General features: G+C 41.9%; 1 protein-coding gene and 1 long non-coding RNA gene across 2 annotated transcripts in view; one reads left to right on the top strand and one right to left on the bottom strand.

Moving 5' to 3' along the window:
- DOCK2 (dedicator of cytokinesis 2) overlaps positions 1-24,832 on the bottom strand; it is a 2,333,210-nt gene that overhangs the window by 1,356,119 nt on the left and 952,259 nt on the right. The window contains exon 25 of the mRNA XM_086931425.1: positions 16,608-16,714. Coding sequence (XP_086787551.1) covers positions 16,608-16,714 — 107 coding nt within the window. The remainder of the gene's footprint in view (positions 1-16,607; positions 16,715-24,832) is intronic.
- On the top strand, positions 1,109-2,101 carry LOC147702843 (uncharacterized). Its single transcript, XR_015297549.1, has 4 exons — positions 1,109-1,219; positions 1,308-1,375; positions 1,458-1,529; positions 1,968-2,101. It is a non-coding gene; the product is annotated as an uncharacterized LOC147702843 (long non-coding RNA).

The following is a 24,832-nucleotide window of genomic DNA, read 5'->3' as shown; positions in this document are numbered from 1 at the left end:
ATGTAGCCAATATAAAATAGAGAGGTAAACAAACACCTATTTCAGTGAAATCAAAGGAAGTCAGGAGTTCGTAACAAATAAGTATGGATACAGGATTAATATGGGTTACGAAATGAGGTAAAAATCATAAGCGAAGCACAACGCAAAATGCGTATAAACAATGGGGGCTGTAAACACGCCCATAACCATCATGTGGTTATGTAGAACATCGAGGCTTGGATACGGTTAAGATCGCCACGCCTAGAAATACAAGCAAAAGAGAGGCTTGGAATTTCCGGCCAATCAAAATGGTTAGTATTTCATTGAGGCTTGGATACAGTTAGGATAATCATGCCCAGGAACACAAGCGAAAGAGAGGCTTGGAATATCCGGCCAATCAAAATGGGTAGCATTTTAACTTCCGGGCAAAAAGGGCTGAGCTTCTGGGTCAGGAGAGGAAGAGCGGGAACTCCAAATGGATGCACCTGGAATCATTTAGGGTGCACCAATGAGATTTGGGTATTTAACACATAAATATACAGACAGAGCTACCATAGTTAGCCAGCTGTTTTTTCGTTTATACGACCCGAGGGAGGACGAAGGATTAGACCTGGAAGTAAGCGCTTGGACATATGAGGTAAGGAGGACTATGTCTAATGCTAAGATAGCTCGAGTATAGAATAAGGAGGGGAGTTAAAAGCAAAGTGTCTTTAATAGTGGGAACTGAGTCCGTTTTATTTTCAAATTAGAGCATTCGAAGGCGGACCAGGAGGTACATAAATCAACCACACTGGGGATGGAAAATAAAAGGGAGGATCAAAACTACCTTTTTTGACTGTAAGTAGTACGTATATGCAAAAATGGGGGCAGGAAACAAATATTTACAAAATAGTAGCCAACATCTTTTCATGTTGTTTCCTTAATTTTCAGCGAGGAAACAAGAAAGAAATACTTTTTATAATCGCTTATCAGCAGGGTACATAATCGTTCAGGGAGAAGAGAACTGGAAACATTAGCGTAAGCCAAAGGAGGTATGCTATTGCCATTTTTCTTTCCCTATTAAGCTGAAATTATATAAGTACCAACAGTGGAACATTGCAAAATATGCCATTGTATTTCAATACAGAGTCAGGAAACAAGAGGAAACAAGAGGCAAACAACTACATTATTTTAAACGCTGCCCACCATAGTCCTAGGAAGAAAGGAAGACGTCTTTACATATAGCACCCGCAAATAAGAGGTATGTTAAAAACAGTAGGACTCACTGGTAATAAAACTGAGGGAGTCTAACAATATGGAGTAACAACCCGCAACCTCTCCCCTTGTAGGTAACAATCACAAAAAGACCCAAATGATAAGAACATGCAGGAATAAATCGGAAAACTAAAAATATAAGGTAACGGTTAAAGAAAGAGGATACAGGCGAGATATAATTTAAAATTGCAATGGTGTACTGATACCAGCATATCTCATTACAGAAACTACTCAGATGACTGAAATAACAAAAAAATATGAAATGTGGAAGAAGTGCAAGGCAAATATGATATAAGGTAAAGATATGAAATTGGTTAGCCCCACATGATTGATATGCCCCCCATGATTTTCTGGGTGGGAGGTAGAAGGTGGTCCTATTAAAATTGAACACACGTAACCCTCAATTTTCTATACATAAGGGGGAAAGGGAATGAGCACCAAGAGCCCATATACGAGAAATCATAATGGGAGAAGAACAATACAAGAAAATGTCTTGGTGAGATCAATATGAAAAACACAAACTGAATAGTAAACAGTAGTATAAAAACTTGAGACTATGTCTGTACAACAAAACTTGAGACTATGCCTGTACAAATTACAATGAATTATGTATAGACTTCGTAAAACTTGGCTTGAAATGGTTCGAAATGATTAGTGTTAATAATAATGTTACTAGACTAGATAGGTTGAATCTATTTTGTACACAATACTTATATAAGTATGTTTATCTACAGGATTTCCTTGAAAGTGGCAACCATCCAGTGCCGTGGTAGGAGAGACGTATCTATTTTGACTTGAAAAAGATGGTCAAATTTTAACCTAACCATCGAAACGCGTCGACGCCCAGATTCACATAATCAAGGGATAGAGCTCTTTTCATAGACATCGAAATTAGAGTGTGCCCTGGACTAGTCTCTTATAATCGGGTTCCCTGATATGTACACATATGTCAAATAGGATTGTCTGTTGCTTGTTCTCTCCTTTTTCTCCTGTTTTGATGATTATATATGGTTTAGAAACCTTTTTAGAAAAATTCTTTTTACTGTTATTTTAATGTAATGTGGTGTCAATAGACATTGTTTTGAATGCACTTATTATGTACTGTTTTTAATTTTTGCAAATACTACATTTTTAAACTGAAAATAAAGAAGAATCATAGAATTTACTGATTGATTTTGTAGCATTCACTTCTAATATATGGGTTAAACTGGTGTAAATCACATACCAATTGGTTGTGTTTGTCTGTGTCACCAAGGGATCCCCTCTTTTTTACTATCTATTAGTACTCTAATCCCCTGGTTTGTACGGGGTCTCTCTCAAATTATTACCCACGGCAACCACAAGGGCATTGGAATGGGATGCCTTTTAAGGTGGTAATACGGGGTCTCTGCATTGGTAAACATGTAGGAGTACGGAAGGTACTAATACAGGACGTAGACCGGGCTGAAAGTAGACTGAGGAATGCCAAACTCGCAAGGTCTGGGCATCTGGAAGTGCAGGCAGAAGTAGTTGCAGCTAAAGAAGCAGTGGCAGTGGAGATAGAGAGACTGCGTTGGTTTGACTATAAAACCTATAATAGGAAAGCGCACAGTGAGGGGGACAAGGCGGGGACGTTGCTAGCTTGGCTGGCCAGTCCTGCGGCGCGGGGTTCACCAATCTTGGGGCTGGAGGATAGAGACGGTGGTGCTGTGTTTACCCAACGTGAGATTTTGAGCCGTTTTTTAGAGTACTATGAGGCACTGTATAGAAGCTCATTAGTGGTGGGGGACTCCGAAATTGACTGTTTTCTGGATGGGATGCTCCTTCCAAAGTTGGAAGAGGAACAAGCAAAATGCTTGGGCCGAGATATAACAATGGAGGAAATTAGGAGTGCTATCAAGCACATGGCCCGTAACAAGACATCGGGCGTAGACGGATTACCTTTAGAGTTCTACTGGCAGTATGTGGACTTATTGGCCCTGAGGTTGTTAGAGGTCTATAGAGAGGCGAAAGAACTAGCTCAACTCCCCGGATCAATGAGGGAGGCACTTGTAATCCCATTATTAAAACCTGGACGGGAGGGGAAAGACACAGCCTCCTATCGACCATTAGCGATACTGGCCACTGATTACAAGATTTTGAGTAGGCTATTGGCGACTCACCTCTTGCAGCACATGACTGACCTGAACCATGAGGATCAGGCTGGGTTTATCCCGACCAGGAACACAGCCACTAATGTGCAGAGATTAGTGAGGATTTTAGAAGAAGATCAACCTGGTGCACAGAAACCTATGGTGCTTTCAGTGGACATAGAGAAAGCCTTTGATAGTTTGGAATGGTTGTATTTATATAAGACACTAGGATGCTTTGAATTAGTTGATGACTCTGTAGACTGGACCAGGGTGCTGTATACCTCCGCTGTAGCCAGGGTGGAGGTGGGAGCATTGATATCATTCCAATACCGAGTGGCCCGTGGGACAAGACAGGAATGCTGGCTTTCCCCATTATTGTTCACCCTGGCATTAGAACCGTTAGCGGCAAGAGCTAGATTGGGAGAGAGCTACGAGGGCTTGGGGTACAGAGGAGACCGGCAGTATATTTCATTATATGCGGATGATCTGTTGATGTTTCTAGAGGATGCAGGGGGTACACTGGAGGGAGCAGCGAGCTTGTTGTCAGAGTTTGGAGATGTTTCAGGCCTACGGGTGAATTGGGCTAAGACGTGTCTGTTTCAGGTGAGGCCCAGGGAGCAGCCACCCACCACGTCCAGGGTAGTGTGCTGGGAGCCGACCTGCCTGGCGTATCTGGGTGTACATACTTATCATAGAGCTAATGATATGCTGGAAGGGAACGTAGGGAGATGCGTGAGGGCATTGAAGGGTAGCATGCCCTTTTGGGCTACTATCCCGTTGTCAGTGATGAGACGGATAGCGTTATTAAAAATGGTGGCATTGCCTAGGTTGGTATATTTCTTTAGAATATTACCTGTTTGGATACTGTGCTCGATCTTTAAGTCATTGAAATCCTTAATTGTAGGGTTGCTATGGTGGTCTGGTAGACGGAGAGTGGCCCAAGCGACATTGATAAGACCGAAGGTGGAGGGCGGGCTGGCGGTCTCCGATTTTGAGCTGTACTAGCTGGCGGCCCAATTACAGGTATTAACGCAAGCAGTGGCAAAGGAATTTAGAGGCCCTGAGAACCTGAGAGGCAGGGGGAATCCACGGCACGTTCTATCTTTTATAGTTATGCAACAAAAGCTGGACCTTAGGGATCTCTCCATGGAAGAAAAGATGTTGAGACTGTGTTGGAATCGTACTCAACGTAGGGCAGGAGTGTTAAATCCCTATGTGCCCGAAATCCCGTTGGGGGTGGCAACAGCATTGCCCCACGGAGGCGATTGGACGTCCATGTTGGACTGGGAGCAGGTGGGGATCCAAGTAATTGGGGATTCGTATGAGGACGGGGAATTATTACCTTATCAGGAATTACAGGAGAGGTATGATCTGCCTAGGGGAGGATTTATAATACACGCTGCGCTGGTTTATGCACTACCGACACAATGGAGGGAGGGGCTCACAGAACCTAAAACAACAATGGCATGCTAATATGTAATGATGGCAGCCGGGACCTTTAAGGCGGTCACGTGTCTGTATTCTAGACTGCTGCGCCACTGGATGCATTGAAGTTAAAATGGGAAGCGGGCATCGGGAAGCCTATACCAGAGACAACATGGGAACAGATAATGCGTAGGGCTTTGAAAAGTACGAGGAATGCAAGATTTCAGTTGGTGCATTTCTTTCTACTACATAGGGCATATTTAACTCCGGGTAGGATTAGGAAGTATTTTAAAGTGGAGGATGCAGCATGCCCTCGGTGCACGAGCGAAGGAGTAGAGCTGGAACATATGCTGTGGGAGTGCCCTAAGCTGGTGGACTACTAGGTGGAAGTGGGAGACACACTGAATGTGGTCACGGAGAGACACTCAACTTTCGAATAGCAAAATGCATACTGCACTGGTTCCCTCACACATCCAAGACCAAGGTGACAAGCAAATTTGTAGATATGGGATTACTGCTAGCAAAAAGGGAAAAAACAAGGCATTGGAAATCGAAAGACGGCCCTAATAGCAAGAGATGGAAGGCTGAGTTACTAAAGTGGGCTGGTAGTGAGAGTGTTCTTAGATATCAGCAGGCGTGACGTCTGAATAATGAGAAGGCACTAGATTCTGAAAACGCATGGGAGACATTAGTACAGTCCTTATCTGATCACCAAGCAGAGGAAGAATAGGCGGAAGGGATTGGCTACAATGAAGGCCCCTTACAGGTGCATTATGGGATACTTTGAACAGTAGCTACATCATGTAATGAGACTGGAAAAAGATGTTTAGAGTAACACACACAGGTGGGGCAGGAGGGGGAGAGAGATGTGATGGGGTTTGAAAGTAGTATTAGTAGGAGATTTCAGGTTTGCTGTAACAAGATGTATAGTAAGATTATATATGAATCGCCCGGGCACTATTGTATTGAATTCAAATACCATTGGATGGCCCATATGTGATAAGCTGGGGAGGGATACTGGAAGGCTTGACGTACGAAGACGGTGAATGATTAAGAATGATGTAACTCGTGCATATGAAACCAATAAAATATGTTTTTTAAAAAAATTAAAAAATGAGGTGGAATCAAGATTGTAACAAATCTGCCTTTTCGGGTTTCTCCCAAGCTTGTGTTTTTGAACTAGCCCTACTAGTATAGTTTGACTCTTGGCACTGAATGATGCAGCTCATGGCCTAATTATGACTTTTGGCAGAGCAACAGTGCCAACAGCTGAACCATCAATCCATGAAGGTCACTGCAGCCCGCGGACTAGATTACAACCACTTTTTTGGTGTGGTGGACGTGCGAATTGGCGGTCCTGCTGCAGTGCTTCTTTCAAAGGTGACAGTGCCTTTAAAAGAAGCACCACAATGGGACCGCCACATGGGGTTCCAGCATGGCATGGCCTTGAAATTACATGCCGTGCAGGTACCTGAGTGCCTGCACACCGGGGGCCAATGATGTGCCCCCATGCATGCATCCCCGGGCTGAGAGAGCACGGGCCTTGTACGGCCCTATCAGTTTCAGCACCCTCAACCTTTTATATGTTGGAAAGACCTCCATTAAACCACTGGCTGTCCTGAAACTTGTAATATGCATGGTGATGCCACAGTGGCACCACCTGCATATTACATAGTCCTTGACCGTTTTGCCACCACCAAGGAACGGTGGTTCCTTGATGGAGCCAGCGGTCCAATTACGAACCGCCAGGCTCATAATTTGCCCTCACTCTCCTAGTGAATGTGATCTGACATTTAAACACACGCATAGAATGTTTGGATGATCTCAAGAGGCATATTTAAGATTTAAGAAATGCCACAATAATATGAAATAAGAAAATGCACGAGTAAAATAAAAGTTAAATGGCACATGAGTGCTGCAATGTATATTTATACCTTCCACGTGAATCAATCTGAAAGACTTAACTTCAGACCTAGTGTTGCAGCTCTGCTACAGAAGCCCTGTGTCAAATGAAACAGTTTTGACATGTTTAAAAATTGATTGTTGACATTAGCTGTTAGCCTTAAATAATGCATTAAGGCCCGCAGTGTTAGAAATATAACCGACAAAAGTGGCAAGATGCCTAATATTTAATTTGTTATGTCCCAGCAGTGACAGGATACCAACGCTTCTTTAGCAGCATAAGCTAATGTAGCTTGATAAAATTCTGTTTGTGAATAAAGGTCTATATTTTTCAGATGATGCTGGGACAACGCTAAAGAAATGGGTGATGCATCATTAGGTTATTTATCAAAAATCAAATTCAGAGGAAAATATGGATTTTTGTTAAATATACTGCAAAGTTGATTTAGTTAAAATAAACTTTTCTGTCTTTCCCTAAGAAACCTTACAGTAGAAAGCCAGTTTTTCTGTCTGCCTTTTTCTCGATTGTTAGTAATATCAAATTGATTATGTGTGAAAACGCCTTCTTGGGAGACCACAGTCAACTTGGTTATTCTGCCAGGAAGACTGTAAGCAGTATTCATAAGTCACTTAACTTAGAATGCAGAATTGTTAACAGGAACATATGCTATGTGCCAAGATTAGGCCTGACCTTTTCAATAAGAGGGTCCTAGTGTAAGAAAGTGTTCAGGTGAAGAAAGAGAATTCTAGACAGCTTGTCTTTGCCCAAACTAAGCTGCTGTCCAAACCAGTCTAGGTTGGGTTTGATGGGATTTTTCCTCATTACAATAAGGGAGCCTTGGGAAGGACATTAGGAGCTCTACACAATGACACTGGGATCCTGACTTGCTCCCAACCAGAGCAGTATCTAGTGAGACAGATTACAGTAAAACATGCAGAAACATAGGGCTTAATACAACATTATGTGCCTGTAGCCTGTGTACTGGGGGCACATGAGTAGGTCTATTTGGAAGTAGGCCTTTATGTAATCCTGCAAGACCATGTCACAAAGGCGGACTGGGTGTTGGCAGGATGGGCCATCCTGACAAGATGGGTGGGGTGGAGCTGTTTCCTTCCACACGTGCACTTTAATAGGGGCTGCCTCCTGAATTCACAAAGAACTTCACAATATCCTTTTGTCACTACAGACATATTGGTGCCTGGGCAAAGGAAGGAAGCAAATTCCAGAATCAGATGTTTGGGGGGAAGGGTCTAGAAGTTTCTCACAATTCAAAATTGGCACCAGGTATAATCCTGAGACCCACTCTTCAGTACACTCCTGGACCTGTGGATACTGCCACCCTGCTGCTTGAGGCCTGCCATGCTCTCTAAGAAGGAAGACACCCAGGGTCATGTGGCAACCTCCTGTTCTGAGCTACAGGGGCACAAGTTCCAGAGTCCTCACTGGAACTGGAGAGCTGATCTGCTGCACTGGACCTGCCTGGTTCTGCCATTGAACCTGCCTGAGCCCTGCTGGCCTCTGCTGGAGTGGGTTCCTTATCCCCATGAAGTGCATTCCCAGTTCCTGGACCCTTGGCCGGCATCAAGTAAGCCCCTCCCGTAAGGAAAAGGAGAAATCCTGAGGTTTTGGAATCTTTGTGATCGTGAATGAGCCCATTAACACAGAGATCTCGCTACCCATGACGACTGCCTATGTGAAGCTCCGGGAGACCTGATTCTTCGTGGTATGAGATCTGCACTTTGCACTGCAGCAGTGACAGCCCGCGGTGACCACCAACATAGAACTCCAACAAGGACTGCCCATGATGCCCAACAGGATCTTTGCACTATAGCGCTGAGCATCCGCAAAGCCTGGCCTGCTCTTCAAATGACAGCAATGCCCAGCTGCAATGTTCTCCCTGTTCCTGGAGGACTCCTCCATCATGAATTGGATACATCACATCAGACTTTGAGAATGTACATTCTTCAGTAAGATTAACCTCGTCCTTGTATCCGCCCCACGCTCTATTGCCGTCAGCCTGAACTTGTGACTTTCCCAGGGGCGGTGGGTGACATTTCAAAGTGGTGGGGCGCAAAGTGATTTGCATACAGCACCGTTGCGAGCGAGCGCAGCGAGCGAGCCCGAACCCCAAAAGGGGGGTTTGGGCGGATAACCCCCCGGAGAAAATTTTGACAAAAAAGAAGAAAAATCGTGCATTTTCAAGCAAATTTGAGAAAGCAGGAAGGTTAATAAAGCAATTGTGAAAGTGCAGTTATTACATTAATAGATGGCATAACATAGGTAGCTGCTTATTCAGTATAACCACAGAATGACCATGCAAGGTTCTACAGCATATTCTAAAGCAGAACAAAACAAGTGGAACTACCCCTCCCTTAAACCATACAAAAGAGGATGAATTAACTAGTCAAATAACAAAAAACAGGGGAGGAATAGGAAACATACATGGGCAAAAAAGCAAAATGACAGAGCAAAATTTACAGCGTGATACTGGTTTACATTTTGCATTTTCTTAGTTACATTGAAAATGGTTCCAGCAAGACTTAATGTTTCAGGTTGGTTTTGCTGCCAACTCTATTTTTGTGGAGTTTCTTTTTAAGTTTTGGCTTTTAGCAGGCTGAAGGCAGACCTATTGTTTTCAATACATAAAAGAGTTTGCGCTTTGCTTGTGATTGTATGGCTTTGTTGACTATTTTAGTTGTCTCTGCCTGATTTAATGGCTTTCCTCGTTATTCATGCATTTGTCCTGCCCAGAAACAATACTCACACTGGTTGGGTTGTATCCCTCCACTGCTGAATTTGCTTGAATTCGGGAAAATACTTCTTTTAGTTTCAACACACCACAGGAATGTGTGTTTTCTCTTGCTCTCTCCTCTGTGTGCTGCTTCCATTTTAGTTTCCCCCACCTCGTCACTTTCATTGTTGCTTCTCTCTACTCGTCCATAGCTTCCTTCGCTTGTCCCCATCCCGCTCAACTTATTATAAAATATTTCACCCTTTCCCCATTAGCTCCTAGCCATTTGTTGCCTGGCACACCTTCCCGTGCCTTCTAACCCTTTCCCAACACTCCTCTTCCATTTTTTTCAAACCTTTCAATGCCTCCTGCACTATCTCCGAGTGTTTTTTTTGTTTTTGTTGCCATTTCGAGGTTGCTGTGTGCGGGTGTGCTTGCACAACCAGGAGCCGGGGGCACTTAGGAATACTTTGGTAATACTTTAGCGTATCCCATTAAAAGCGTACATCCATCCATCCCATTAAAAACCACATCCACTTTGGGAACTGATGCTTGTCACACAAGTCCTTTCAGCCAGTGAGAGATCAGTGGTCGTTCAATACTCAAGAGGCAAACTATGACAGTAGGCACGACTACCAAGTCAACATTTAGGCCACCAACAAATCACTATGCAATACAACAATTCAGACAGAGGTAAAGGGCTGCTTGAAAAACCCTTCAGTGGAAAAGTGCCATGCACTTACAACCAGCGACAGCTTAATGCTGTGAAAAATAACTAAACAACTGTTTCAATACGCTCCTAATTGCAAAACCATGTACTAAGTGGAGCGGTCAATGGTGCTTTGATTAGCCAAGGCGATTTATGTCTGCCCTCCGCTCACACACACAGAAACACACAGTTGCCTTCATACACAGCAAGCAATTATATTTGATTTGTATCACCTTGAGACAGGGTAAAACAGAACCAAAAGTAAAATGTACTGAAGAACGTCAATAGAAGAAGTCTGGCACCGAAATATTGTCTGATCATGATGGTTCCTACGCTCATATGGGCAGACCTGCTGCTCTGCGTGCAGTAACCTACGCCTTTCTCCCATTCTGTCTGTGGCAGTCTGCCCCTCACACGGCCTGCGCCCCCTCGCCCACTCTGCGAAGTTTCCCACTTTCACTGAGCTATGATGGACTCTCTGCCCTCCTGCACTCTATGGCACCCATGCCCTGTGCACCGTCTACCACTGCGTCACACTCCCCTGTGCGCATACCACTCGGTTTGTACTCGTAACCCCATGTTCAAGCCTTCATCCGCTTTTTTTGTTGTTGCAGTTTGTATATAGCGCGAACTCGACCAGACGGTATTGCAGCGCTTTACATGAATACCAATCACAATACACATCATTTTCGATAAACACGGGGAGATTAAGTAATTTGCCCAGAATCACAGGTTGTTGAGCCGAAGCCGGGACCCAAACCTGATTCCCCAGCTCCAAGGTCGGTAGGACATCCTGTCCCGTCACTCCTTCTGTGCCCTCACTCATTCTATATCCACCAGGTGCAATATCACACAATCTATGACCTTAAGTTAACCCCTTCTGTCCCAGCACCTTGTCTGCCCCCACCAATGCTAGATTTGTGAGCAGATCTGTGACCTAGGAAGTTCAATATGATTGGATCTCAGTCAGTGATATTTGCTGGTGACATCAGAAGATTTCCAGATAGGTCTGTGACTTTGAAATGTCGAACCCTCTCGATATGTGTCATCGTGGGTGGAGTCAGCGATTAGATGTCCCAACAGGCTGACTTGCATCTATCACTTATGAAAAACCAGTAGGCCTCCTTAAGAGTGAATCACTGCAGGCTGGCTTAAGATTTCCCAATAAACCACCAGCACATCTGAAAGGCTGGTGGGGGTGGGGCAGAATCAGTCACATGACAGCACAAGCTGCGTCATAAGAAGGAGCTTGCATATCTGCTGCCTATGCTATACCTGCTTTTTAAGTGAGGGAGTCTTGCACCACTGCAGGATACCCTAACAGCGCTGTGTGTCCTTCTGAAGCATGGGAACGAAGTTGTATGTAGTATGGTATAAGGCGAATTGTCATTGGTCTTTACACACACATACAGTGTTATGCCAGCAGTATTTTAATTAGCTTGCAGTGTTGGGCATAACACATGATCGGATGTGTGTTAGTGGCATTTTAATTAGTTAGCCGTACATAGTATTCTCATTTTTTGTGCTATATTTTTTAAATAACCCTAGCAGCAATGAAAATGTGTTATTAGGTGTAGTGTAATGCTATCATCAAACTCTGCATCTTTAACTAATGATAAATGAGTATATTAACCTACAATTTAGATATCGCTGACATCAATTTCTTTTAGGTGACACTGCCATGACCTCTGTCAAAATTAAGTAACGCTTCTACACAACGGTTTTTGAAGTACCACCCCCGAGGCCATGTCACATTAAGTGAACACTGTCAACAGCCACAGTTTTGGGCTTCCTGGTGTCTTAGTTAAAGCAGTGCTATTTCACCACCTTGGAAAGTGGTAAATATATGCTTTTTCTCAGGAACTTCCAAGGAATGCTGGGTTGCATTTGGCTGAACTATGGCATGGTTTGTTGACGTACCTACTGTAAGCACCTAAACATAACACAATAACACACACACACAATTCAGCCCCACAATTAAAGCATAAACTGGCTCACCACAATAGCACAGTCAAAACAGAATGCGACATAAAACTACAATAAAACAAAACGAAACCGCATTGCAGTAATGCAGCATAAAAAATAAGGACGAAAAAAACCAACAGAACACACCAATAACACAAGTAAATGCCACAAAGCAAATTTTCTTAAACGATCCCGTCACACATTACTACCTGCAAAATCCTGTTGCTCTTGACTATGGAAGCTCTGCAGTTTTTATGCACCCCATCTCCCGTCCTTACACCTCGAAGGCTGAAGTCTGTTGTTTTTTCAGGACATGATAATTATTAAAATAGGTAAGGTCGTGCTCTAATGGTAACTAGAGACATTTCTAAATATTTCAGGTTTGAAACTGCTCAGCAGCTCTATTCAAGCAATGATTTTATTAGGAAGGAATGATTCATGTTGCATCGCAAAATAACAGGCAGGTCGCAAAAATGTTAGGGTGCACTTGGCACCCCCTATTTGCCTCTTAGCACATCTGGCCCAAAGTTACAAATGTCCAGCGTTAAGGTGCAAATACATACAAGGGGGAGGGATACAAATATAAAAAAAAACATCATACTTACAAATGAACAGCAAAAACTAAAATGTTGACAATACAAAAGAAAGACTATACGAGATAAAGGAAGGATAAAGGCTAAGTTACCTGGGACAGCAGAGACAAATAGACATGAGCGATAACTTAACTGCATACAAGTTAACAGTGAAGTATGAGTACAATCGTCTAACGAATGAGGAAGTAATTAGAAGGTAAGACCACACTCACCATACTAATAGTCCATAGAATGATAAGCCGAAATCAGAAAAGGTGGGAAATAAAGTGAACACTGTGGGTTAGATCTAAAGAATAAATTGGTTATAGCAGAACATGGAGAAAGAAGAATAGAGAGAAGTGGTGGGAATAGAGAGAGGTCAAAACGGGGAGGGAACGAGTAGTGAAGAAAGAAGGAGTAAACTAAGGCAGAGAGGTAGGTGCAAGGGGGAGAACAGTGCTCGTATGTAATAACTGCCATGTTTGAAGCCGTCCTGCTCCTCAGCCGTTGGGTGAGAGCTTCTATTTGAATTTCAAAATGAAAGCACGCAATAACATATATAGGGTAATATTTAAGTGCTGTGCGGTGTTTATTAAATCATTTAAAAAAGAAATGTGTATGCTGGTTGATGTAAATGTCGGTATTTTATACATAGGTAGGGAAATTGCTTAATGCCTTTCACGGAGACAATATTTGTCCTGCTGCACTACTGTGTTCAAACTCAGTTGATTAAATTCAGAGGTGTAGTCACCGACCGTGGCAGCACAGATAACACTCCCCCCCCCCCCACCTATAAAGCCTGACAGCATGTTGCTATAACATGTATAGGAAGCCAGTGTGCCCGTCTCCCCCATGCTTTAATGACCCCGGCCCGCATCCATTGTACTAACACAGTCACAGTGCCCATAATAAATTCTTACTTTAAACCAGGCGTCTTTCTGTACCTCTAAATCCCGGCGTGCCTCACCACTCACGCTGTGACCCTCGCCAGCCGACAGACACACCACATTCCAGGGAGCTCTCCTTCCACTCGGTGCCGCGGCCCCTCAGACTAGCCTTCCTCAGCATCTTAAGGCCGATCGACGTGACGTCTCCACTCGGCGCTGAATGCACCAAAAAAGAATCAGGAAAAAACGGCCGAGCTGCCTTTTGTGCATTTAAAAGAAAAGAAATGTCCGATATGTTATAAATCTGAGACGCTGACCACAGGCCGCCGCGACAGAGTTCTCCCTTGACAGGATGTCCCACCCCCACCACGCGCGGCATCCAATGATGGATGCTGCGCGGTGGACCAGCCAATCCTGGCTGGGGGGGGGCCCATTTTCTGCTCGCCCTGTCACCCTTTGAAAACCCCGGGCTCTGGCAGGTGAACAAGGTCCCGCTGGGGACCTTACAGTGCGGTGAGTGCGCATGCTTGGGCAAGTTGCAAACTTATTTGCACTTGCGCAGTACGGTCTGCTGCAGCCTGAGTGTGTGGACTGTGTGTCACTCAAGCTGCAGCAGGCCACCCCCCCTGGCCCCTGCGCGATTCCCGGCGGCTGATTATTGAATGTTGCAACTTGCTGTTTATCATGTACTTTTTTTTATTTACATAGGATTGCGGCCGCGATGCGGGTCCATGTGGCTGATGGGGCTACGCCCCCACGCCCCAATGGACGCACCGCTGCTGGACTTTCCCCTGGTCCAGCATGACCCGATGATCGTGAGTGGCACATAATGCTTTTAGACGCTATATTCACCAAATCTTAAAATGGCGTATCTCCCATTCTACTGATGGATGTTTGGTATTAAATATTATATCATATTTTACTTTATTTTTATAAATTGGTGTGGGATATACTTGTGTTGTGTTTTCACTTTATTACTGTTTGTGTGCTGTATGAATACTTTGCACATTGCCTCTAAGTAAAGCCTGGCTGCTTTTGTGCGATGCTACAGAGGGTTAAACCGAGATTAATTTAGATACTTCTTTTCACCCTGGCAAGGATTGTGGCTGTCCCTTAAGAAGGGCTCACACCCTACAAAGATCAACCCAATTTCTCACACATCCCTAATGTTCCTTGGGCACTTTATTCTTGAAAATTCTTTACTCATTTTCTGTTGTGTTGATCTTGTTTTAGTCGTTATATATTTGCCTTTCTGTTCCGTTAGTTTGGTAATTTTTACTGCTTACTATTTTATTTCTTGATTTTAATATTGTTTGGTACTTAACTCATATTCCATTGCTAACAGGTGTAAGACATAATTTCTCATTAGAAATGTGTTATATCTAAAACAGCCCCAATTTATTAACTTAGTGAGAGCCCAGAGATAGTCCTCCTATTACCTTAAAAATTCAGAATCCTGCTCAGATATGTGATAGAAAGCTGGGATTTTTACTTTGATTCTCCGAAAGCAGGAGTGGGTAAGGCATGGGGAGAGTTAGTACAGAGCTTGACAACAGCTTAGGGAAGGCTAAGGAATCCTAAGTTATGTTGTCTGTAGGACAAAAATGGGTGGGATAAATTTCAGTAGAGCACCTGTCTGAATCTGAAACTGCTGCAAGTTACGTTCAAGGGTGGGAGCAGACCAGATCAGAAGAATAGATCAAGATTTTCTACTAATTACCAGATCAATTCTTATACACCTTGATAAGTACGGAGGAGAACATTTTCTCAGCTTTATCAAGAGTCTAGTTGACTGGAAGGCAGCTAAAATGCTAAACACAACAGACTATTGATCACTCACAGGGACAAATGGTGCCAAGTCCATTTTAGTAAAGCCTCCCTGTATGTTGGAACTTCTTTCCAATGGCTGGAGGGTGTAAAAGGTCCTGGTGACAGGGCAATCTCTGTCATCTGGAAGATAACTTGTGATATGTCTCCCATGTGCATGGGCAGTGGATATGGAGAGAATTGATGCTGCTGCAAAGGAATCTCTCAAACCATCCTCAAATGGTGATTATGACATGGCTCTCAATGGGAATCGTGAGATGAATTGCTACTACATCTTGAACCCAGGACTCTGTGTCCAACAATACTTCCCTGATGGTTTCAAGACTTTTAGAGCACCATGGATGAAGGTATCGACTTTTTTCTAAGAAGTGGACGTGGAAATATTTAATTTTTGAAGAACTGGGTTATGGTACCATAAATAAATATGTAGCCTTGCTTGCTGCATTTCTCTGGTATGGCCCACTGGGGGCTTTCACCAACAAAGCTTGATGCTACTGTAGAAAATTAAAAAAATGGTATCTGACATTGTATAGCCCTGTTTGTTCATAACTTCCAACCTTGCCCAATGAAAAATTCTAACCTTCAGCAACATTTCTAAGTGTGAGGTTAAAAAGTTTGAAAGGGATATATCGTCAACCATTTCATGATGTTAATCCATTGCTGGTTTGTTGCTTTGATTACCCCACCCTAGTCAATTATATTTCACAAGGGAGAACTAATAGCACATAGCATATAGCTTCACTGCCTGTTTGACTCAGTGGGTACCTGCGTTAAGGGCAACCAAACCCCATTAACGCACATAGTTTTTTTATTCCACATTAATTTCTATGGATGAAGTATTCTTCATTTTTTTTCACTTTCGTGTAATCCTTATAACAGTTTTTTTAATGCACCATATTTAAACATGTATGTAGTTAGGTGCCTAATGTTGTATTTGTGGAATACATTTAATTAAAAAAATTATAACTCTTGAGATTGAGAATTTTATGATGTTGGCCACTGTGGAAAGTGCAATCCAACAGTGTTATGCAGATTTGTATTGTTTTAGGTATTTGACAAAGAGTCCATAGGATAAACAGCATCATTGAATAATTGACATACTGTCATGAGAACTTCCAGGTGTGAAAATATTCACGGTTCAAGTTTGTTAGCAAATAATTATTCATAACATCAATTTCAGGACATCAGCTTTTGAAAAGTACCAAACTGATAATTCAGTTCAGGTTTACATGTTTGAAAGTTACCTTGTTTTGTAAAAAGCTTGCTACGGACAATCTCATTCATGGACTGTACTTTTTGTTGTTGCAGCTTGTCCGGTGGAATGCAGGTGTAAAATTCATGCAGAAGTTGGCTGTGCATTGAGGAAAGACAAGAACAGTTAGAGACATGCTTCAAAGAGGGTGACCTGTAATGAAAACGTTCTTAGTTGAATAATCTCTAAACAACAAGAAAACATACAACAGAAGGGCTCTTTTTCTGTATGGATCTTCACCTTTCAGGCAGAGGGTTACATGCTATGGTAGCCTCCCATAACATTGTATAAGGGCAGCAGAATCTCCATAACCAAAGTAAAGAAATTTCTTAAATAATTTAGTACCATGCCTCAATGTTTAAGGCTTCCTATTAGGAGTCTTAAAAAATTTCAAGATTATAGTTTACCAAACTACAATACAGTTAACACACAAAGAATGTAAAATCAATTGCAAGTTACCAAAGAGAAGGGAAAACATATACTTCACTAACTTAGGAAAATGTTAAAGGGAAAATTGAGAAAATGGCTTTTGATACTTTGTAAGACTTTATATAGTTTGATTACAAATATTTTAAACGTGAACAAAAATTAACAATAAACATTAAACAGAGATTCTTTGGGTGAAACATTTTCCAACCGCCTAGTAAGCACTTTTTGAATAGAAACGGTGGCTAAGGGCATTTGTAAATGCAATGGCTGAAAGCCACAATATCCAGCTCTGAAGACTACTCCCCAGGATTTGAAAGATTTCCTTAAGTTACTCTTGTCACCCTTTTAGAAAGAATAGGCCATGCTCAATACTTACTTTGAGGGAGGGGCTTGTGTGTGGGTGAGGCCACAGCTCAAAAAGCATTAGAGTTGAAACTGAAAGAAAATAACACTACGTGCTGATTTACATCTCAGCAGACTGGTTACTCCGTCACAACGGTGATGGATATCCCGTCCGCCGAAATATAAATCCAATAAGCATATTGGGATTTATATTTTGGCGGATAGGATATCTGTTACAGTTGTGACAAAGTAACTTGTTTGCCAAGATGTAATTCAGGCTCAAAATATTAAGCTCTTAAACTCAAAAAGCTTATGAGCCTAATGTTACAAAGTTTAAATAAAACTGAAAAATGGAAACTGGTGTCAACATCGTTAAACCATTTCATTTGTAGTAAATATACCAAACCATTAACAAAGAAATAAACTGCAGGCGATGTATATCTACGGGACAGAGTGAGAAGGTATTGCTGTGGCATTTGTAGTGAGATTAGCACCACAGTTAGGCCAATTCAAGTGCAAAGTCGAGAAGATAGAAATTCACGATTTGTCCTATAGATACAATTATATTTGGTCTAAATAGCCTTTATTCAAGTCAAACATCACCACTGTGGAATTTCTCAAAGGAAATACAACTTTGCCTCCATTAGGTTGCGTCAGATGATCGGATAAACGCATACATAGATTTAATAAAATAGACAAAATAAAACTCAACAAATAAGCCAGAAGATAACATCAGGCCAATCCTATTGTATACAGCCAGATATAGGTATCCTAGCAGGTATGCTGTTAGCATCATACAACATCTTTTGTCAGTCTACCTGGCTCCATTGTACTTCTAGAATTCGGAGGGACCAGAACTTGAGGCCTATTTGTACTTGGCTACGATGTTTATTGGCAGCTGGATATGCAACAGAGGCAGAAAGGATTCTAGCTTTGCCAGTCTTTGTATTCAGGCTCAAGGAAGGGTAGGCTCTTATGTAAGTAAAAAAAGTTTGTTCTCCCCTTAGTCCAGGGAGACATGACTTCATTATTGATCCCAACTGGCAGGAAAAGGATTGTGGACTCAGCATTTAATAAAGGAAAGATGTAATCTCTTTAGTACGGTTTCCATGAAGTTCAGGCACCAATTCACATTCCCATTAATAAACAAGCAAATCCTATGAAGCTATTGTGGGGTCTTTGTAATCAGAGGTTTAATTAATTCAACACAAATGGAAGGGACCTTCAGCAAGGGTGGCACAGGGCATGGTATCAGATGTAGAAAAAACTGCTATTACATTAAATAAGACATTTGATTCAGAACCCGTTTGACGCTGGTGTATTCTTTCTTTCTATAAGGAAAGTGTTGTACCCTGCGCATAGAGACACTGGTAGCCATGTTGTATGTTTCAAGTCTTCCTTATTGGTTCCACATCAGGGTAGAATCAATCATAGTCAAGCCAGCTCTAGTCAGGTACTAGCAGTATACCAGCTCATATATCTCCTAAACCAGCCCCACCAGGAGCAGCCTGCCTAGCTGCTCAGTCCATCTCCAAGTGTCACTACTCATCCACACAGGCACCCAGGCATTCCACGCATCACAGTCACACCAACATTCCCATTGCCATTTCTCACTCTGGCTGAGCAGCTAGGAGGACCTAGGCTGATTGCATATCAATGTAATACTTAAGATATAACAGAAAGCTTAGTTATCCTGACCACGCTATGCAATTACAAAAACAGAGAAGGATGACTGAGGACATCATATTTTCATACAGACTCCTTTTTGCCAAGTGACGGTCATTTTCGATGCTTGCAGATTTGTGACCGTTTTTGAGTAGCTTAAGTAAGCCTGGGGTTGCGAGGAGCGGAGAGTAGGTGAACATATAAGGGAGCAAGAAGTGAAAATGGACAGATATGAATTCAAATGTGTGAACAGGGGAGCACAGGATAGCCGATGTGAGACCCAAATAAGAAGAAATGGATTAGATTTCAGGTAAGGAAAGTAAAAGAAATGTGGTGGTAGCTGTAGGTATGTCCCAATAAATGTTCACAGAGTTAATAACCTGTTTTAAATTAAGGGTGTGTTACTATTCCAGATGCACAAATGCATACACTGTTTTTTTGTACATCAATTGTAGGTGCTTCAAAATGTTACTGCTGCATGCCAAATCTGGGTTCCAGATTTACAACCTTTGTGGGTCCCTTCTGACTTGAGGGCATGATTGGCAGAACATATGATGAGCTTGTGAGTGTATGCTCACAGGTGGCTTGGGTGACCAGGGAGACCATATGAGCAGTGAACTTTCTTAGCTGAGATTAAAGGATGGTGATGGGCCCAGGCCTGGAACAAGGATGTTGTCTTGAAAGTTACTGTAGTGGATTTGGTGGATTACAAAGTTGAGCGAAGCATGTGCTATTTATACTACGTACATTGCATTAACATTCAGTGGTTGTAAGGGGGGATTGACAGTGTGTTGATAAAGCAAGATGGTACAAATTAAAGTGTCAACTTTGTAACTTCAAGGGCTGGTAATCATCCTAAAAGAAACAGCACAGGAATAAAAATAAAAGTGTTTGCAGGTGTAAACAGCTGTGTTGAAACAGTTGCATCTCTCAAGATATAAACATGCTGAACTGATGAGGAAACAGAAATCATTTGTGCAGATGGGGGGATTTGGGGGGGGTTCAATAAGTGATCCAGAAAAAACATGTGATTGTTCTCATAAACTGGAATGTAAATAGAATAGCCCCTAGCACTTCAATTTGGTGGAGACATGTAAGTGACACTTTTGGAGTAAATTTACACTAGGATTTTGTGAACATCCAAAAAAGTAGTAAATGTACTCAAAAGTGTAAATTTGACTAAAGTATAGGATATCTTTGTGATCAGGACAATTTTTCTTACATGGAATCAGGGACAAGAGGCTCTGTCTTAATGAACATGGACAAGACCTCCAACAGGTACAAGTCAAGGATGATCCCCTATCACCTGGTCGTTGGATGCTAACAACAGGTTGTTGTTGTTAAGAAACCCCTCACCCGCCTACCTGGTAGGTGTCATGCTTCATCATCGGGGCCCAGCTGGATCACCAAGTGCAATCCAGCTGTGCAGCAACGACTGTCTACAGCGGAGCGGGAATTCTTGTGGAAGTGACAGTGCTATGTGTAGTGAATTTATATGCTAAAAATGCCTATAGGAAATGCCCTTGTAAAAGTTTTAATGGAAGGGTCCTATGGCATGAGCTTAAAATGTGCCTCTGTATCCCTTTTAGGAAGTGTAGGTCTACTAGTTTCAGCCTTCTACGATACTCGTGAGGCTTTCTTCAGGACCATAAGTGCGAGTGGTCAAAAATGTTGGACTGGCCACTGTGGTGTATAATTATATCAGCGCTCACCCTAAAGCCTGTCAAGTGACCCAATAAAGTTTCAGCAATAGAGTTTTATAAACTCTGTCTAATTGACCATTTCAAAGTATTATATGTAAAACAGTAGATGCCTTTTTCAAACATAACAGTGGATTAGTTGAGGCACTTTGGATGAGAGGCATACTATGTGACAGTCAATGAACTGTGCATGTCTAAAACATATGTAAGTAAAAAAGTTCTAGGTACCTGTGGCGAGATTGTCCTTGCTTTGGAAGAGATTGAGATAAGGGAGCATCATTCCCAAATGACACTGAGTCCCTGATTACAAGTTGCTTGTTAAATTCTGACCTATGCGTAAATCCGTGTTTATGCATGGGCTGGCATTATGAGTTTGAAAGGTATTTAACACATCTAAAAACATTAAATACCTGAACCTTTATTACATTCTGGAAACTCAAACCTGCTGAATCATACATTATTTAATGTATCATGTGGATTTTGGTGTGCTAAAGACCGAAATCTGTATGTAATTTAAGAGAAACTCATAATAGGTACTATATATCACAACAGATAAAATACAATCCCCAAGGTAGCATTATTTACCAGGTGCAATAAATAGCACTTATACTTGTATCAAGCACTAAGTGTCAAAGTTAAACAGAGGGCAACTCATTATGAAAGGAAAATATTGAGAACCTAGAAGATTTAAAGGAAAATTCCAGTGCACCTAATATGCCAAAAAATTCATCTGAAAGGGGACAAGTCATTTCGACTGATAGCTTGGCTATTAAGTGAGAGAATGGTAGTAGGTACTTCAATATTATAGAAAGTGTATTTGGCAACATCCAAATGAAAACAGTGAAAATTAGTGGGCGTCATAATCTTCAGCTGACCTTGCAACCTGTGACAAGAGTAAGCAGCTTACTCTAGGCTCACTTGTGCCAAGCATATTCAGGGGGGAAAGGGTGGAGGTGGTCAGTAGATCTTGGAGATGCCTGGCAAAAGGCTTTGTATACCTGGAGGCAGTGTCCGAACACAGACTGCAATTACCATGATTTTATGGTAGTCTCACGTTTTGGAAATCGTGACAAGTCTTTGGTTATACGTTTCCTCTTGGTTCAGAATATCCTTGCTACGAAATACAGACACTTAATTGCTGCAGCAGGAACTATAATCCTAGCTTTGTGTATAATTAAGAGACTGGTATTTTTACTAGAACCAGGTTTGGGAAGAAAGAATCTGAACTCAGAGTATTGAAAGGATATTGTTTGGTATTTGAAGAAAAAAACTTTATTAGTTTACGTAATCTGAACTGTGATGAAGGAGTAGAGAACTATACATTTTGATGAACATTGTTGGTTCCAATACATGAAGGAACAGATTGGATTTTTATCTAAAGACTTTTGACATTTTCGAGATGTACAAAATGTATTTCAGGGAATAGTGATGTTTAGGAAAAAGATTATTTAGTATGGAATATGTACTATATAATACTGATGAATGTTCTTTTCATTTCATTTTCTCAAAGTCTATCTCATATATATTTAACAGAACTGCAGCAAGCATGTACTTATAGTTTGAAAGTAATTGCCTTATTATGGAAATAGTGAGGTTGTGCTTAATGTGGTATAACATTGAATATAAAGATATTGTTTATGCTTCAGTGTTTCCGAGTTACCAGTATCCAACAAAACAAAGAGTGTTAAAAAAATAGAGATGTTCTAAATGTAGATCAGTTCTTTAGAAAGGGGTAGGGAATGTAATTGTTCAGTACCAATGTTTGCCTTTAGATATTCACTGTGATCCATAGACACTAATGCTGGGTAACTCGACAAATTAAAATGCCAAAATCAAGTGCCTTTGGTTTGCTTACAGTTGGCCTACATACTGCAACTCTTTGCATAGGGAACTGTGGATGCAGCGAAGTGCAAAAGAATATATCATTCACGTTGGATCCAGACTACAAGATTAGTGCTTTCGGGCACTTGGGTTATTTCAAGATTACTCTGTGCTACCACTTCTCATGGGTAGACACCCAGAAGCTGTAATTCATATGAAGCTGAGATTTAACACATTTAATCTCTTTCAATGAGGAGAAGGTGGTATCAAATTGGCCTATCAGGTTGCCAAAGGTCAGTGGACATACAAATCCCTTGACAGAGGGAAGACACAGACATGATTATTGTTGAATTACTTTGAATGCTGAAGGACAAGCAGTTCCAGCTTTCTGACAATGATTTTGAGAAGAAATTGATGGTCACCATTGGTAAAACCAAAGTTATATTGTCAAATTCAGAGTTGGACCACATGGTTTCACCACATACATGCCATTAAAAGTGGAAAATATAATGTTTTTGCTTAAGGTAAATCTAGAATATGGAGAGTCGTCAACTACGAGTGTACAGGGTCCGTGCTAGGATTCACGTACACAAAACATGAGAACGAACATTACATGGTTATTTGACACATTACAGATGAGGTAGAAAGCATTAGTGTAGAAATGGGCATTGATGCATGTTAAAAATCCTGGCAAAAACAAGCCCTTACCCATGCTATTTACCTGTACTTGATTAAGGCAGTCCAGACTACAACAGACAGCTCAGAGATGCAGAAGGCTACCAAGCAGGCATTTCCCTTACTTACTTTTCCACATCAGCAATATGGCCACATACATACACATTATAGGGTTCTTGTAGCACCGAACAAAGATTGTTGTAGAGGCGAAAACAGTGTTTCACTATAAACTGCATCTCTGCTTTTATACATCAAAAAACCCATGAGAATAATGAAATTTTATCTTCAGGGGACTAATTGTTTTCACCTGACCTTCAGCATGCAGATGAGGTGTAATTGATCCTGTTTCTTCCTGCATGGGCAGGATTCGCAGCAGAGCAGTGTTAGAATACAGTTAAGTTGTGACTGAAAGATGTGCTTTTCTAATTAATCTCTGCTCAACTGAAATATTGATGGGACAGTGACAGCAATGAAAAAGACAACAGTGTTCCAGGTATGCCAAACTATGCAGTGATGGAGAACATGGAGCTAATTCAAACCGAATACTACATATTAATACTTTACATCTTTACATCAGAGCCTGCTTCTTTTCCTCATAGCTTCTCAATTCTTAGGGTTGTGATGGTTTCTATGTTCGCTGGTCTGGGTGGTGCTACAAGTTTCCATTACCAATGGACAGAGTACAGTTTGATGTGTAGATGTTCATGTGTACTATTTTGCTAAGATCATATAGTATCCCAGTATACTGTCCATGTTATTGTTACTCCATGTTCACCACCTGCTCAGCCAGTGGAATGTTGCAGTGATGATGTGCTTAAGAATGTTGGGTGTCTGTAAGGAGAAGTTACAGTTGAGATTGGGGTGAGCAGCATGCTGGCTGCTCCTGATCTACAGAACATGTAACTAACTACAATAAAACCTCCTGAATTACAACAACCAGCCAGGACTTTGTTACTACATTTATTTGCCGGGTGGGATGCGAACCCACGCAAGCAAACGATTTGAAGTTTTTCCCACGCTCTACAGTTGGTCCAAGAAGCTCAAAACAACGCACAGTAACAAGTCTGGGCTACCAGAGGCCTCTCACACAATGCAAGTTGCTTTGCAAGAGGATGTTAAGAAACATAAGGAGCCACAAAGGAAACAAAGCAAATTGGATCAAAATGCCTTGCAGCCCCACCAGTGTCCATTACATCGGACAGTCCCCGCCAAAGCGGGCTGTACTGAGTTTCATGTGACGACGTATACACGTACTGTGCCTTCAGGTAGGGTACCTCTTCATTTTGACATGCTACATGTGGTCTCACATTGCACAGAACATTTTGATTTACTTGGACATTTAACCCGCACCAAGCCTGTCTACTTCCCTATGTGTACGCTAGAAGGGAGGTGCCTACATAATGCTTTTATGTTCTCCTTGGCATCTATGAGATGTTTCGTATCATCACTTGAGTGGTGAGGTCTACATACCAGGACCTGCACAAAACCGACCTGTGATATTCAAGCGCACACAGTCAACTTTAGTCATTTCAACTTTTGTGCTTCAAATGAAGCCAGTCTGTGAAGGTCGTTTGGTAAACGATAG

This window comes from Lissotriton vulgaris, chromosome 7, assembly GCF_964263255.1.
Source record: "Lissotriton vulgaris chromosome 7, aLisVul1.2, whole genome shotgun sequence".
In the NCBI taxonomy this organism is placed as follows: domain Eukaryota; kingdom Metazoa; phylum Chordata; class Amphibia; order Caudata; family Salamandridae; genus Lissotriton; species Lissotriton vulgaris.
Note: the sequence above shows the minus strand (reverse complement) of the source record. Positions and strands in the feature narration are given on the sequence as shown.